The 15,984-nt window shown below is 42.2% G+C and overlaps 1 protein-coding gene across 2 annotated transcripts in view; it reads left to right on the top strand.

The window, feature by feature from the left end:
• The window catches only part of LOC138286443 (ras GTPase-activating protein 4-like), a 386,898-nt gene that overhangs the window by 98,413 nt on the left and 272,501 nt on the right, over positions 1 to 15,984 (top strand). For both annotated transcript variants that reach the window (XM_069226706.1, XM_069226707.1), the window contains exons 2-3: positions 8,465 to 8,521; positions 11,761 to 11,874. In XM_069226706.1, coding sequence (XP_069082807.1) covers positions 8,465 to 8,521; positions 11,761 to 11,874 — 171 coding nt within the window. The remainder of the gene's footprint in view (positions 1 to 8,464; positions 8,522 to 11,760; positions 11,875 to 15,984) is intronic.

Below are 15,984 nucleotides of genomic sequence, written 5' to 3'. Positions count from 1 at the left end.
ACCTTTATACATTTTCTCTCAGTATAAAAACTATTAACAAGTTTGGCAATAGTGAATAAAACCAGAACAGTTTTCAGACCTACCAACCTAACCCATAATTTGATTTTCCTTTTAGTACAGCCATTTAACTCTGTTTTGGGAGCACCCCCTTCAGGCAGTCCGCCAATACCCCAGCTTTGCTTGTTTGTGTGCATACATCTTCGCTTGTTCTAGAGTGCTCTTGTTAGAAAGGACATTTGTAACACAGCAGTACTTTTTCCTACAAGTATTTCCAGTCCTTATGCCTCTATGTCTTGTGTGCGGCTCCTCGCGCGACCCAAAGCCCACTTTCTCTAGTCTCTCCTTGACTTATGAGGCGAGGACTTCTGGGCCCTGCTCACGTCATTCCGATCTCGAGGATGGCTGACATGTTGATTCAGTGTGGGAACCGCTTCCACTCCTTGCTGTTTTCATAAACATCCTTTCTGGAACGGTTTGAGTCTTGCAAGGTGGAAAATCGTTCTCTTCCACTCTCGCACGTCAGGAAATGTCTGTGCCCAGATAAGATCTTCCTGCTGACTCCAGGCCACAAAGCTGCTCCAAGGCAGTGCTGGCTTTGAGAGCCGCACACCTCTCAACACTGAGGAACTCCCGAGTTACAGCAGAGAAAAGACAAGGGAGCACATAGAACCCCTTCGGGTCCAGAGACTAGACCTATTAAAGGTTTCTCACAACCAGATACCAGAGAATATGCAGACTCTCGAGACCCTGACAACAGGGCAAATAAAGGCTACTCAAACAGTCAGACACCTGAGTAAGGTAGGGTTCACTATCCCCAGCACAACAGGGCAAATAAAGGCTACTCGAACAGTCAGACACCTGAGTAAAGTAGGGTTCACTATACCCAGCACAATAGGGCAAATAAAGGCTACTCGAACAGTCAGACACCTGAGTAAAGTAGGGTTCACTATACCCAGCACAACAGGGCAAATAAAGGCTACTCGAACAGTCAGACACCTGAGTAAAGTAGGGCTCCTGAAATCCGGCAAACAGGGCAAATAAAGGCTACTCAGACTCTAGTCAGACACCTGAGTAAAGTAGGGTTCCTGAAATCCGGCACAACAAGTGAGCAAATCATGAGGCATCTACGGTACTACACTAACACACTTCCTTTGTGTAACACTGCACAGACTTGCACTCATTTTTCACTTTCATAATAAGCACAGTATGGGTAGTGATAGTGAATAATCGGAGGCATTCACATACTCACTGCCCTCTTCTAATCTGAAGAATATGCTAGCATTTCTAAAGTAACTAGGTGTCTCTGGACTTACAATCTTGATTAAGGCATTTCATGTAGCTGTTGAGATAGACCCAGAAGCATTAACAAGTTTTTTCCCCCAATAATCGCTCCACACGTCAACAAAATTGGCAAATGCTTCCATCACAAAGTGTAAAGTCCTGGCACCCAGTAGACATGCCATCATCACTCCTCTCCTGGAAGACGCCAATGCAGATCCAAAGGTGATGACCTATGTTAAACCACCTGAAACTCTACATAAATCTGGGCAGTGATTGACTCAAGATGGCTTTACCTCCAGTTAAATTTTGATGGGGGTGGGGGTTCAACTTCAAACACAGAACAAATTCACCTTCTCTGCAAGCACAGATCCAGCTTTACCTTGAGCTACTGGACTTTTACTGACATTAATGGTCTGTGCCAATCTACCCATTGACTAGGTGTGTATGTATTACCATCAATTATTTTGTTTGTAATGGGGAACAAGTATATGATTCTCTCAGATGTATTTCTATGTAATTATTTATAAAAAAAAGTATTACATATCACAATGTTGTATGTACGAATGAAATACTCTCACACTAGTCCCGGATTTTATAAGTTTTCCTATTACAGAAAGTCTGTTTAAAAATGGACCAAACGTAATTTTTATCCCGGGTCCGTGTGTCTAGTATAGAGCCATGGTAGTAGTACAAATGTCCACTATTATTTTCTTGTGAGTTGAGCATCGGGATAAACTGTGCCGTTTAGGATATTTAATCATTCACAGCCAACATGTGTTTCGTGGTTCTTCAGAGCTTATTTTTTACAGAAGCCTGGCTGTATCACAGTTGGTTTACTTATTATTGTAGAGGGAAGACCATCTTCCTAAAACTCATCACACAAGAGCATCAACTTTGTCGATTCACAAGTTGATGAAAAGATGTAAAGTCTTTGGTTATGGATCTCTGGGCCAGATGTACTAACATTAGGAATACCAAATTTCCTAATTACAATTCTCTCCCAATTGCAATTAGGAAATCAGTGTTCAACCACATTGAAGGAGGTGGAAAACCTGATTGGATCATGGACTCTAAACTCTCACACTTAGCCCAAGCACACAAAATGACCAGCGATGCCTTCTTTACAATAAGAATACTATGGTGCACCTTCCCTTGCTTTGCCGTTCTCACAGGAATCAGGCATCAATGGGTCTGGGTTTATCACACCTTAAATATGCCAATGGGCTCGATGTTGGAATCTCTTGACATCTAATCAACAAAGCTACAGCAAATCTATAATGCCACAACCAGACCTAAATCCACCCAACGTAGGTGGGACTACATTACCCCTAAGGCTCCACACTGTTTCTAATTACAGGAAGAGTCTCTTTCGAAGCCCTCTTCATTACTCACTAGAGGCCAGATGTACAGATGGTTTTGTGGTCGCAAATCCTTCCATTTCGGTAAATTATAGGATTTGTGACTTGAATAACCCTTTTAGATATGTTCTAAACACATTTCGCAAATCTGAAAAGTTTTTCTGCATCACAAAATAGGTTTAAAAAGGTTTACCAGTTTGCAATTTCGAAGGAGAACGTTATTATAAATTGTGAATCAGTAACATAGTTGTCAATGGTTTCAGACAATTATTCCATCTGCAAAACATTGGTCAGTTACCCTTTCACCAGTTGAGGTGGCAACTGATTCATAAAGGGGAAGCAGTCCTATTTGTACCCTTCCCCCTTTGTAACCTAGGGTTGCAGCTTCAGTAGGAGTTGGCAGTGGACCAGGGGACCTTCTCTTGCTGAAGTTTTCCAAAACAGAATTTTTTTAAAAAGAAAAGCAGTGTCAGGGATGCAGTCCTCTGTACCTTCCAAGCCACTATCCTTCTGACTGCAGTCAATCCTGGTCGGTCACAAATTGCATAGTAAATATTAACTAGGTCATTCTGCAGTCACCTGCAATTTTCTATTTTGTGAACCAACATATTTGTTCATAGGTCAGTTTGCAAAATAAAATAGCGTCACAAAAAGTCGGTATGCAGTTCGCGACCACTTTTTGCAACCACTTATATAGTACATTTGGCCCTAGGATATCTATGAGAGTGGACCTATCTTGGTACAATCTAAACTCATGATGTACTGTCAGATGAGAACCTTAGTTTGAGAATGGCTACAATGCTGCTCATTCTATTTTTTTTAATAAAAAGTGGGAACTCTTTAAGAGTACGGACACGCAAACTTTTGGGCACACTCCAAAAGACAATAAGGACCATCAGTAGCCATCTAGAATTTAGAAAAGCAATTAAGATCCGACTGCTCCCTAACGCAGGATTCCACTAACTTCATGACTACAAGTACTGTTGTACTTATATACACAGTCTATGAAGTTACAGCGCATGCTCTTTTTGTATGCCACACTATGTTCAAGAAGTTGTTCCATGCCTCTGCACCAAGTCTGGAGCACATCTAAAGGTCTCTCTCAAGGCCCAAACACTTATAAGCAACACCTCCACCAAAAACAAATTCCAACCATACATAAAGTTTAATGGCTCATTGCTTAAGCAACAAGAAGTGCATGTGCGGTCTGCCATGGTATAAAATATGTTCTATATATATATGATATACAAATATTACAGCAAGCGCTCTTCTTGGGAGCATGGTCGTAGAGCAACCAATAGGGCTGCCTAACTTGGGAGCTTTGGTCCCCAGTCACCAAATATCAAACAAAATCCTTAATTATGTGCATCAACTGAAAGGATAGAGGGGAACATGCATACTGTGGATGGCTGATCTGACCCATACATTCCTGTTTGAATGAATTGCCTGCTGCTCAGAACGTCAACCCTGCTGAAATGCCACAGCCTCCATATGAGGTGCATGGTGGGCCTGGACACCACCATGAGCTGCGAACGATGCAGCAATGCCATTTGGTGACTTCTCCTGCTGGGAATTAGATGCTAGTTGCCAGACTACTGGAGCGTTGCTTGGCCTCGCGTGGCAGCATTGCCTATGGGACATATCTTAGTACTGGGACTGCTTGCAGCCCACCAGATTGTTTGGTGCATGGTTGAGCTGCCACGGCAGAGAGAAAGCCCTTCAAGCTGTTTCCATATGCCCAGTGGATGGGTGGAGTGGTGACCCCCCCCCCGCCTTCAAATGGTTGTACCCTGCAGCTCCTGTTTGATTTCTGTGAAATGAGCACTGCACAATGATGAATTATACCGCATTCATATGACAGATCCGTTTAGCCTGTTTGCTTGGCATATACTTTGGGTCTTTGTGGCTGGAAGTGCAGATTCCTAGGCCCACAGAATACTAGAGAACACTTATATACATCCTGCACAAATACCAACGCTTATTGAGACTCTCTGTTGTGGCACATTTTGAGCCTGGTGAGGTGCAGTACATCCCTGCAGCCTTTTTTCTCTATGACCTCTCTGGTCCTGAAAGTGCAACATGGGCAAAACAGATCTTAAGCAACCCAAACTTGCCTTTGATAACAGGTGCTCGGCCAAGCCCCTGCTGATAATGATTCCTCTGAGCCGGATCAGGCCAAGCTGGGCTTCTTGCCCATAGACAACCAAGATTTACTAGGAATACTAAAGGATATGCATGCCAATCTTCAAACAAAAGATGGCAAAATTGACCACCATACAACCGCCCTGGACCAAGTGAAAGAAAGACTAGACAAGCATTGAGACTAGCTGGACGAGGCTGGATGAGGCATCAGAGGATGGTGCAGAGGATGTTAAGACAACTGTGTTGCATCTTTCTAATGATATTGCTAAACTCTCGGCCAAAAATGAAGACTTAGAGTCGTGCTCATGGCACAACAACATTTGGAGATTAGAAAAATGGAAACCTTTGTTAAAAAACACCTCGATGATGTTCTTGGCAGGAACAACTTTTGTGATTTGTTTGTTGTGCAGAGAGCCCTCAGGTCCCTTGGGCTTGGGCCCCTACTGGGAGCTCCCCTGTTTCAAATTGTTGCACATCTTCTGAATTATATGGAATAAGACATGACCTCGAAACTTGCCAGAGAGAACCGGTGCCTGGACTTTCAGGAAGCTGCACTCTCAACCTATCAAGACTTTACTGTCACTGTATAGGAGTCTAAGCATTTACAGATCTGAAAAAGCTTCTTCAAGCCTCCGAAGGCAGTAACTACGATTTATCCTGCCAGTGTTAAGCTGCATTTAGGAGGCTGCACCATGTTTTTCATCTGCCCTAAAGACAACATGAAATTTTCTAAATCCAAATTGGTAGACATAAAAACACCTAAATACTGTCCAGAGAGAGGACAACCTCAATATAGAGAGTGTAGGACAAACAAGCAACATTGAATAGAACGGGTGATCTCTGCGATTGAGAAAATGACAGTATATTCTCCAGAAATGCCTACTGCAGAATACCCTGTTCTACCAGCATCACTGACTAAATCAGTAAAGGCTTTACTGACTACAGTTGAAAAAGATTGGACAGTCCTTTCCTAATGGCAGTTTTCTTATGGCAGCGCTGTTTCGTGAAATTGGAGTGGTTAATGCACTGGACATATTTGCACACGTTCATATAAAAAACAGAGCCGTAGCCTATTGTGACACATTTGCCAGGGAATCTGAGGCATTCCACTGACCAACTCACATGTTTATAGAGAGATTGCCCTGCTGGATGTGATTGGGAAATTGTGTGCCAAAAGTATTCTTCTTCATCTTCGGGAATGGGCCTTCAGTAACATCCTCATTCCAGCTGAGAAGGCTGAGAACTGTGGTACCTTAAATAACATCACAGTTCTCCAAACATTAATTGAAAAATACCCGGTGGGAAGGGTAAGCCTGTAGATTCCATCTTCATTCATTTCTCCACAGCGTTCAATAGGGTTGACTGTGGGATGCTGTGGAGGAAATTTTCCACATTGGGGATTTTGTCCCACCTCCTTGGGCTAATTATTGCCCAGCCCTCTTCAGCCTGGACTGAGGTCCCGATGGGAGGGAATCAGGGTTTATCTAGTGAAGTGGAGGGTGCTTATTGGTGCCCCTTCTTTTCTCTCTATATTCATGATTTATTCAGTAGAGTTGGACAAGTGAAAGGGGATTTGCCCAAATTGGGATTAATGAATGTCAGTTGTTTACTTTATGCTGACGACATTGTTATTTTGGATATAACCCGATAGGACTGCAGAGGCGTCTTGCTGCATTAGGAATTTTTGCTGATGAACATTTTCTGAAAATAAACATCCCTAAGAGTAAATTTATGTTTTTTAGTTTCTGTGGGTGCAGAGTCAGAAAAGATTTTTCTTGGTCTTTAGGAAACAATAGATTGGAAGTGGTGAAATTGTATCCATACCTTGGCAGAACTTTCTCTAGTATTTGTTTAAGTAATGATCATATTAGTCGGTGTAGAAGTAAGGCATTGTCCCAGGCCTCAGCTATTGATAGACTGTATATGTGTTGTGAGCAAAGGAACTTTGCCCATGTTCTTGCAGTCTATAAGATTCACCCTCTTTGGGTTATGCCTGTGAAGAAATGGAGGAGCAGTACTGGTCCTTTTTTGCGAAAAGGTAGAAGGGCATATTTGGCACCAAATTCGCAATTTGAATCATCTGGCTGCCCCTTCTGCCTTTTGGCTTGAGATTGGCCTCCTCTCTACCACTGTGCTTGTTATGGCAGCTGTTTTGAAGTGGGGGAATAATTTACTGACTTGTGATCCGGGTTCCATTCATGCAGCTTTGAAACATGATATATTCTATAACCTGAAAAAAAGAGTGATCTTTTCTCAAATTACTCGAAAGCTCTGGATATGTTTGATATTAGCCAGAATGATATGGCACCTCTGCCGGAGCACCTGGTAACAAATCTGATTTAAAAATCCATCTACAAAGTGAGTCAGAAAAGAAATAGTTTGTGTTGTGCTCAGCATGCTGAACGATATTGAGCAGTATTTACAAAAAAAACTCAACCTTATGTGATATGGAACCTTTCTCATGGTTTGCGTAGAAAAATCATATTATTAGGAGTGAATTTGTTTCCACTTCGAGTTGTTACTGGGGCTTAAGAGGGTGCCCCTAGGGAGGAGAAGTTTTGTGATCTTTGCCTGAGTTATGTCCAAGATTTAAATCATGTTATATTTGTGTGTCCCCTCTTTATACACTACGTCGTCGTTTGCTAAGACCATTATTCATAAAGTATAGTACAAGTTTGGTGGCGGAAGCTGGTCAATGCTTATTCGCCCCTCGCACCGGAACAGATTGCACAAAAAGTTTTTCACATTTTTCAAATATTTTTCAAATATATATTTGTTTTTATTTGTTCTCATAATTGCTTCTTGATTCAGTATTTTTATTTGTTATGTACCTTGTTAAGTTATGTAATCCTTGATAGAGGTATGGTATTGGTATTTCCGCATCTAAGGTATCATTTAATAAAATAATTTTGATGCATGCAAATATTTGAAAGACTTTTCTGTGCTTGTAATTTGTGTGTTCGGTTGTTGACATACAACAAGGGAAGTCAGCTACAGTGCGGGTTTGCAAAAGATGACATGCTGAAGTCAAGAGGGAAGGACCAGACTGCCAGATATCTATCTGTCTTCCGGATCGCAAGAATGCTCAATGTTTATTTACAGTAACATTATGTAAAATCAGCTGAATGTACTGCTAAAACTGTTCCATCTGCCACAGCAATTCACAAGACTCTCTCTCAGAAAGGGCAGAGTTGCAACCCCTCACATCCAGATCTTTGCATTATCAAAGCTCTGATATTATGACACGAAATGGAACAAAGGGATTGTTTCGCAGAATAAGCGGATTTCTGTAGCATCTCCATGGACAAGTAGATTTATAAACATTTCCTCACCTGTCACACAATATTCCATGTTACAACAATTTATTAACTAACATCATGTTATCAGTTTCTGTTACATGTACCTTGAAAACAGCGCTATTAAACACAATTCAAAACAGTAATATTACCCACCGCGGAGGCACTGCTATCCCCAATGTCAGTTTAAAAAGTCAGTTGTTGTTTGTGAGGTCCAGAGATGAACTCAGACTTATCTGATTGACACTTATATTCTCAGCAATCCAATGAGTGTGCTAAGTTTTATTATGGTGCCTAACTAGCTACATTCTAAATTCTTAAAAAAGTGTAATAATCGCAGTATTTCCCAGGTCATTACCTAATCAGTGAAATGTGTTTTCTTTTTAGAACTGGCAGCAGTGACCCCTACTGCATTGTGAAGATTGACAATGAAACTATCGTTCGGTAAGTCCTCCTCACTCCATGTTTAACAAAGAGGAGTTTGGGTACCAAACGTTTAGATAAAGACTAGATCCGGGTGAAGCAGATCACTGTGACTGTAGGAAATCGAGCTTTTAATATATGCCTATAAAATATCGACTACACGACTGTCACTGTATGTTTATATAGGAAGGTATAGATTTACTATTCTTAAATCCATATGTACATACATTAGTAATACATTTTTCAATATCTGTATTCTTATATACAATCATTCTGTCTGTCCTGGTGGGCAGTCAGTCATCCTATGTTGGCGTATATTCATCTCTCCTTGACCACCGTCTGTGGCTTAGTTCTGACGCTCTTCATTGTCTAATAGGCATCTCAGCTACTGGGATGGTTAGGGGTGTTTCCTCTGGGGTTCACAGTGGGAAGTCTGTAGAAAGAAAGCACAGTATACAGTGAGTAAATAACAAAAGACAAGGTTTGGCCAAAAATCAAACACAGGCACTGGCAAAAACACAAATGTTACATGGAGGGGCATGGAACATAGCAGGTGAAAGAAAGGTTCCATATTCATGCTAGCAGAGATTGTCCAATGTTTGCAAAAAAATGAAGATGGAAAAATGGATCCACTCAAGTCCGCCTCCCGGGCAACCAGCTAAAAATATAAGAATTTTGTGACGAATGTGATCTTGAAACAATGGACCCAAACCTTTAATATAAGCCAGTATTTCACTTTGAGCAGAACAGTAGCAGAGAATCCAAATGAAATGATGGTTTTCTCATCCACACCTCCTACAACATTTCTGTCCATTTTTGTGTTCTCTTCACCATGGTTTACACCAGTTGTGGACTCCAGCAGTGAAGATCTCTCTGACTTGCCCCAGGTCAGAGTTTGACTCAGCCAGACCTAGTTGCAGAAAGCCCTCGCCTTCCCCGCTCTACCGTAACTTCTTTGCCATTTTGTCCGGGAAATTAACTGCATTAAAGTCTGCTATGGTATTTTAGGCATAGGTATGTATAACATTAGTAATAATCTAGGGATTATGCAATAGTATTTTAGAAAAACTACTATGAGGACACTGACAGTGGACCTCCATATTGGTGGCCTGTTCCATTGTCCTAGCATGCTTAAAGAATCTAACGAACATTTGTGGATTGTTTTCTGCAATTGCTCGCTCTATTGGTTCGGGGGCCTCTTGGAGCCCCATTTCCCCTCGAGGTAGAGCTGCCTGCATCTGAGCTCTGAAGATTATTAATGAGATTTGCGTGACAGCTTCGTAGAAGGATCAAGAGATGACCAGTCGGGCTCATCGTCTTATTTTGAGCGGCATTCAGCCCTTCTGCAATCGTGTTCCCACCTCTGTGTGTTATTGCACAGTGCTGTTCCGTAGCTTCCGTTTCACCACTGGTCAGGTTGACATTCCGTCAGAAGCAGTCTTTGGTGTACTGGGTGTTTTTGTACTCAAGAGGAGTTGATGTTTCACCATCTCTCCATATGTTATTAAGCAATTTGTATTTATCTAAGTTGTTTTATGTAGCGCGAATTCCACCCAGGTGGGTTTCAGAGCGCCGGACAGAGCAACATAATAGATCAGTCATTGCAATTTGCATCAATGTAAATAAAATCATACATCAGGTGTGATCTTGTTAGAAAAGCAGGGCAGAACGTGTAAAGAAACTGCAGGAAACAGTCAACAAATTACTGTGCAAAACGAAAATAAAGCAATGGTTCTAAGCATGAATCATTGTGACACTTAAAAGTTAAAAAGAGGAAAAAGCAGCCGAACAGTAGGACTGGTAAACAATGATGCAAGAATACAGTCAATAAGGCACTAAAGTCTGCAGCGCACAAAAAAGGGACACTTAGGTAATGCACTGATTACTTACCTGTTATCCTCATCACTCCATTTATCCTTCCATGTCCCAGTAGTAAATGAGTGTGTCCAACCACCCCAGGCACCACACGACCTAGGTCATCCTATATAGTTCATACCCCATGTCTTCTCCCGAGGCTGCTCCCTCCCACCCGAGGAGTTAATGCCTCTACCTGAAATGTTTATTAGGGCCTGAGAAGATTCAGCACTGAGATATTCGGAGGTCAGATGGGGAAGGCATTTCTAAGTCAAACACGCTGCCCTGACTTGTACGTGGTCTGCCATAGGAGCCACTGCAGGGACCTCCCATTGGGTGTAACATGGGTTCATCTACTCAGCCCTGTAAGCGCTAGCACACCCGAAGTTAGGGCCTGATTTAGGGTTTGGCGGACCGGTTACTCCATCACCAACGTGACGAATATCCCGTCCACCATGTTACGATTCGCATAAGATAAAATGTGATCGGAATATGGCAGACAGGCAATCCATTGCGTTTGTGACAGAGTGACCCCATCTGCCAAACTACATCAGGCCCTTAGTCTTCTTGGAGCCTGGAAACGTCATTTTTGGGGTGAATAAATACAAGGCATTACATTAGTCCAACATGAGATAAAAGACTGGTCTCATCACCAAGCACTCTGAGATATAGATGAAAGGGGTGAGGTATGTTTTAGTTTGACTAATTTAAAGAAACAAATGGTCACATACGAGGTTGTTGTCTTCTTGCAATAGATGCAGTGGCATTGGGGTCAACGGGCATGAGGGGCCCGTTGCACCAAAATCAGGACCAACATTAGAGCAAGTGGCTCTTTTCCCGTGCTCACTTTATAGCCAATGGTACCATTTTATAAAATCTGGGGAGAGTGCAGCCTCAGAGTCCAATATCCCTTCAATGTAATGTTTTTTCACCTATTCTGAAACAATTAACAGGTGGTTAGCTTGAGGAATACTGAAATGCAGACACCCAGCCTCATGCCTTGTAACCTGTGAGGGGAGCAGTATTGTGTATTGAAGAATAAACATGGAGCACACCTCTTTACCAGAGATGCAGAGTTACAAAGGAATTGAATGGAGCCTGCCAGTCAGGGTGTGCACATCTGAAGGTGATGCAGATACTTTAGGGGGGATAATGCGCGTAAAGATGGTAGACAAAAAACTTCAATAGAAGAAGCAGACGTGGAGTAAAATGTGCAAGGTAATGTTGCAATCCACTGACACCCTTGTGATATTGGTTGGGGGCATTTCAAGAGCCGGGTTGACAGTCAAGGCATTGGATTTTGCTGGAGAGGAACGGTTCCATCGGTACATATTGAGACGTTGGCTGAAAGAGAGGAGCTGTGATCGACTGAGTGAGTTGAACTTGTCTTTTATCCCTTGCTCTAGGACTGCCACGGTGTGGAAGACACTCTCTCCTTTCTGGGGAGAAGAATACAAGGTGCACCTTCCATCCTCCTTCCACTCCATCTCCTTCTATGTTATGGATGAAGACGCCCTCAGGTACAGCGCTCCTTGGCAATACTTTGTCCCATTGACTCTTTGGGAGACCATTCATAATTGGTGCTTCCCTTCTATTACGGTCAGTGTCCCTCCAGCTCACAAGATGACCAGAATTAGTTTTCTGTGGCCCTAATTGCAACTATGGTGAGATATCTGGTTTGAGCAAATTGTAATTTTGCACCCTGGATCATGTTCCGTAGAGAGAAACTCAGAATGTCATGCTGTTTGTCAACAAGATTCTTGCCAGTTTTAAAATATCAAAATCTTTGGGGAAATAGTACATTATTTGCAATAAGTACAACGTGTACAATAGCACAGGACTAATGCCTCCTGGCTGGAGTGATGTTTTCCCACTGATAGGAGTTTGTACCTGAAATAGAATTAACCCTACAATCATAATCAGGACCTTTGTATTTTTTCAATTTCAGTTTTAGCAGTCTTGCTTCGTGTTTTTTTGCTAAAAGGTAATGTTAATGCCCATGTAGTAATGTAAAATAGAAGTGGTAGTTAATCACATCCACTTGTCGGTACCAGTAAGTTATTTGTCCCACCCAGTAACTTCTCTAAATTGTACTTCGTTTTTTTTAGTTATGGCTGTATTATTAGCTTCTTATGAACCTTTCTATGGTAATGTCTTTCGTACCCCACGATGAATATTTAATGATATCGTTTTGCATGTTTGGAGATCAAGAATGCTTTACGATGGCTGGCTGCAGAATGTATAAATCTCTGCTGAGTGCGGGCTGAATGCCCCCTACAGGTCTACCGTATCTAACAATTTCTGCATGGCATCCCCCTGTGCCACATTTCCCTTTAATGCTCACCTGTAAACTGGTGTATAGGCAGACCTTCTGAACTCAGCAACGCTCTCCTAGCAGGGTGTGTGGGACCAGGTTCTGAGAGCCGCTGCCATGAAATAGTTGTTGATATCATGTGTGATCGTGGTGGTGTGACTCTCAATCGCTATCTCACACCTGTTGACTCTTCAGTTGCCTCACCGAATATAGAGGGCACAGCACTATTCACATTCTGTGCTTCAAGATGGACTGATGTGTCCCCAGCATTACATATCACCTCCATGTAGAGCCCATTTCGGCTGCATGGAATAGGAATTCAGTAAAAACAAGGTCTTTGACACTCCCACTGCCCTGAAAATCTGAAGCCGCTCCCTAGTCAACTTGATCGGGTTGTGTTATGCAGGTGTATGCTCATTTGGTACAAACAAATCACCTCTGTGCTGCTCACCTTGCTTGGAGGGATTCTGAACACCCCCTCGGGCTCATCATGACTACTGGCATCTAAAGCTCCATCTTTGGGTGTTGCTCCTCGGGAGCGCAACTAGACTCAAACTTCAGGGGAGGCTAACACTTTGAGCAATGCGGCTGGGGCCATATTCAGAACCTAGGTTACATTGTCTTGTAGGGGCTCTGTTCACTGTTGTTGTATGCTGCATTACATGGGGAACATTTTTTATGGAGAATATACAGACATGGGTGCATTTTAAAGCATACCTGGCCAATAACATTAGTCTGAATTTGATATCCTTTAGTGGGGTTGAAGCGTTCTCCATCGAAGACATTTAGCAGAATGAACTGTGAATGCTACATTTAAATGCACATTTGGCCAGTAGACCAAGCAGGATGTGCCATTTCAGGAACAATAAATGGCAAATAGTGCATGCTAAAATGCACTGGGACAGTTGAATTGACCTTGAGCTATTGGGATTTAAAGAATACAAGACACTCATGCATAATTACACAAAGGAGATTTTTCAAAATTTGTACCAAGCAGGGCAGTTTAAATGCATTTGTTTTGTCATTGTTCTGCTCATAGCACATTTCTCAGTACCCAATAGGTTTATGTAAAAATACAAGCTTATCAGAAGCAACAGCTCTCTTGCTGTCCCTTCGAAGGATGCCTCATGCCCAGGCAATGTAACTTACAAAATAGTAAATCTATATTCAGTGGTACTGCATGGTAATGAGTCTTGAGCTCCATCTCCCGTCAAGTGTTCATTGTTTCGATACACTTGGCTGGTGCCATTGCCTGAAATGCACCTCACATTTGAAAATAAATTGGTGTTAACAGCACATGGGGTGCAGAAACTGAGCCTAAAATGTGATTATCAATGGGACATCTAACCATACTAATTCGTTTTAACTAGCATATCAACAGGTAAACCTTGTTAGGACATTTGCTAATGTGGCACTGCCTTGCCAGTTCTGGATTTGGGGTTCATTAATACAGTAGCAAGATCAGAAATTAACCCTAGTTCAAAGGTTCTTCAGTTCACAATCCTTTTCTTCCAGCTAGAGGAGTCAATGGGAGTCTTTTGAGGAACTCAGTGTGGATAAAGGGGTCAACTGTGAATTGCCATTTGTGGTGAAAGAGTGTTTGTTGCCACTTCAACTTTGATATTTTTGTCATTTGAAGTCCAAGGAAGCACAGACCCAATGTCCAAGCATGTGCCACATACATGAATATTATTGTTAGAAGAGGTTTGAATAATAATACTTTCTAGAAATAAGCAGCAACAGGACAGAGAGAAAAAATGTTGCAACTTAAAATCTTACATCTCTGCAATTTAACGTAATGTTTTACTGAAAGCATGGGGCATATATTTAATTGGAACCCTTGAATGGGGCAAAAGGATCATGAAATATGACATCTTGGGGTAATGTTCAGCAGAAGCATAAAAATGTATTCATAAAACAATGGTAAGCTGGCTTCTAACAGCAGTGATATGTGGAAAATTAGCATATTTAAGAAAACAGTTTTGGATATGAGTAATGAGTGTGGCCCCTCCACGTAATCTAAACCATTCACTCCCATTCCTTAAACAATTGTAAAAAGACCTAATACCTAACCTTGATTCCCTCTCTGCCCTTCCAGGATCTCAGTTATTCCTCCAAAATGTACTCCATCTTCAGCATTGGGCATACATTGAAATGTTACTATTAGGAGGAGGCAAGTGAGACTTTAGCCTTTAGATATTGCACAGCGACTGAGCATTTTCCTGCCTTAATGAGGCACTTTCTGACCTACCTTATCATCATTTTAATAGTATACCATGATTTGCAAAGCACTGTCACTATCTAATTCTTGTCACTGTCACCACAAGTTGTGTTTTCTTTGCCCACTGTTGGAGGTGGCACGTTCTGGTTGGCTGAGGCAAGGCCCTACGCAGGCAGAACCTACCACTCCTGTCAGAGGTGGGTGATTACACTCACTATATAACCTGCGCTCACTCTTGGCACAGAGCAGTCAGGCTTATCACAGAGGCAATGTGTAAAGCACTGGCGTAGCACAATCACACAATAAGTACACTGAGCATCACAAACAAAACTTCACACAAAGTGTATGTAAATAAAGTTTGTGTTCAACACACATGAATTAATCATCACATGAATCTCATGTAAATCTGGGCATAAATCACATTCAAAAATATCATTAATAGTACGAGCCCAACAGTGTTATACGAAATCAGCAGTATGTACATGTGAGAAAAATAATAATTTCCCTCCCCACACCCACATGCGGTACTACCACACTGGTAGCCCGAGACTCACCCCTACGATCACCCCAATTCAATGTATAACAGTTGTAGGATGCATCCCGGTTCCCAACGATAGCAGCAATGTATACATACAGAGAACTATAGAACTTTTGAAATAGCTCCGCAGCCTAGGCCGCAACAGTAAATGTCAATGTCAACCACAATAATAAACAACGTGCACGACAATGCTGCCACGTGGTGAAATCAAGCCCAGACACTCACTGTCACAAACTCACTCTGCACCGCTGTGTGGTGCCATGGATGTCAGCCACGCTCGCCTACATGCACTCGCACACACTCGCTTCGAGCACGCTAATGCAGTCCTCTGACAACCAGCAGGTGAGGTGTAAATGAGTCTGCAGACCCCTTGTGGACCCAAGCCTTTCTCAAATGAAGCTCCCTTTCCCCAGATACTAGGCTGCTCTCAGCTGGTGTTTACACTTAGTCAAGATGGTGGGGCAAAGGTATGGGGGAAGAATGAGAGAATGGCTGATCAGGCAACAGTCGGCAAATGGTGGTTTGGTCCACATTAGGGAAGTTCACTCAAGGGATCG

This window comes from Pleurodeles waltl, chromosome 3_2 (assembly GCF_031143425.1).
Source record: "Pleurodeles waltl isolate 20211129_DDA chromosome 3_2, aPleWal1.hap1.20221129, whole genome shotgun sequence".
Lineage (NCBI taxonomy): Eukaryota > Metazoa > Chordata > Amphibia > Caudata > Salamandridae > Pleurodeles > Pleurodeles waltl.
The sequence above is the reverse complement of the archived record's forward strand: the minus strand, read 5'-3'. Positions and strand labels throughout refer to the sequence as shown.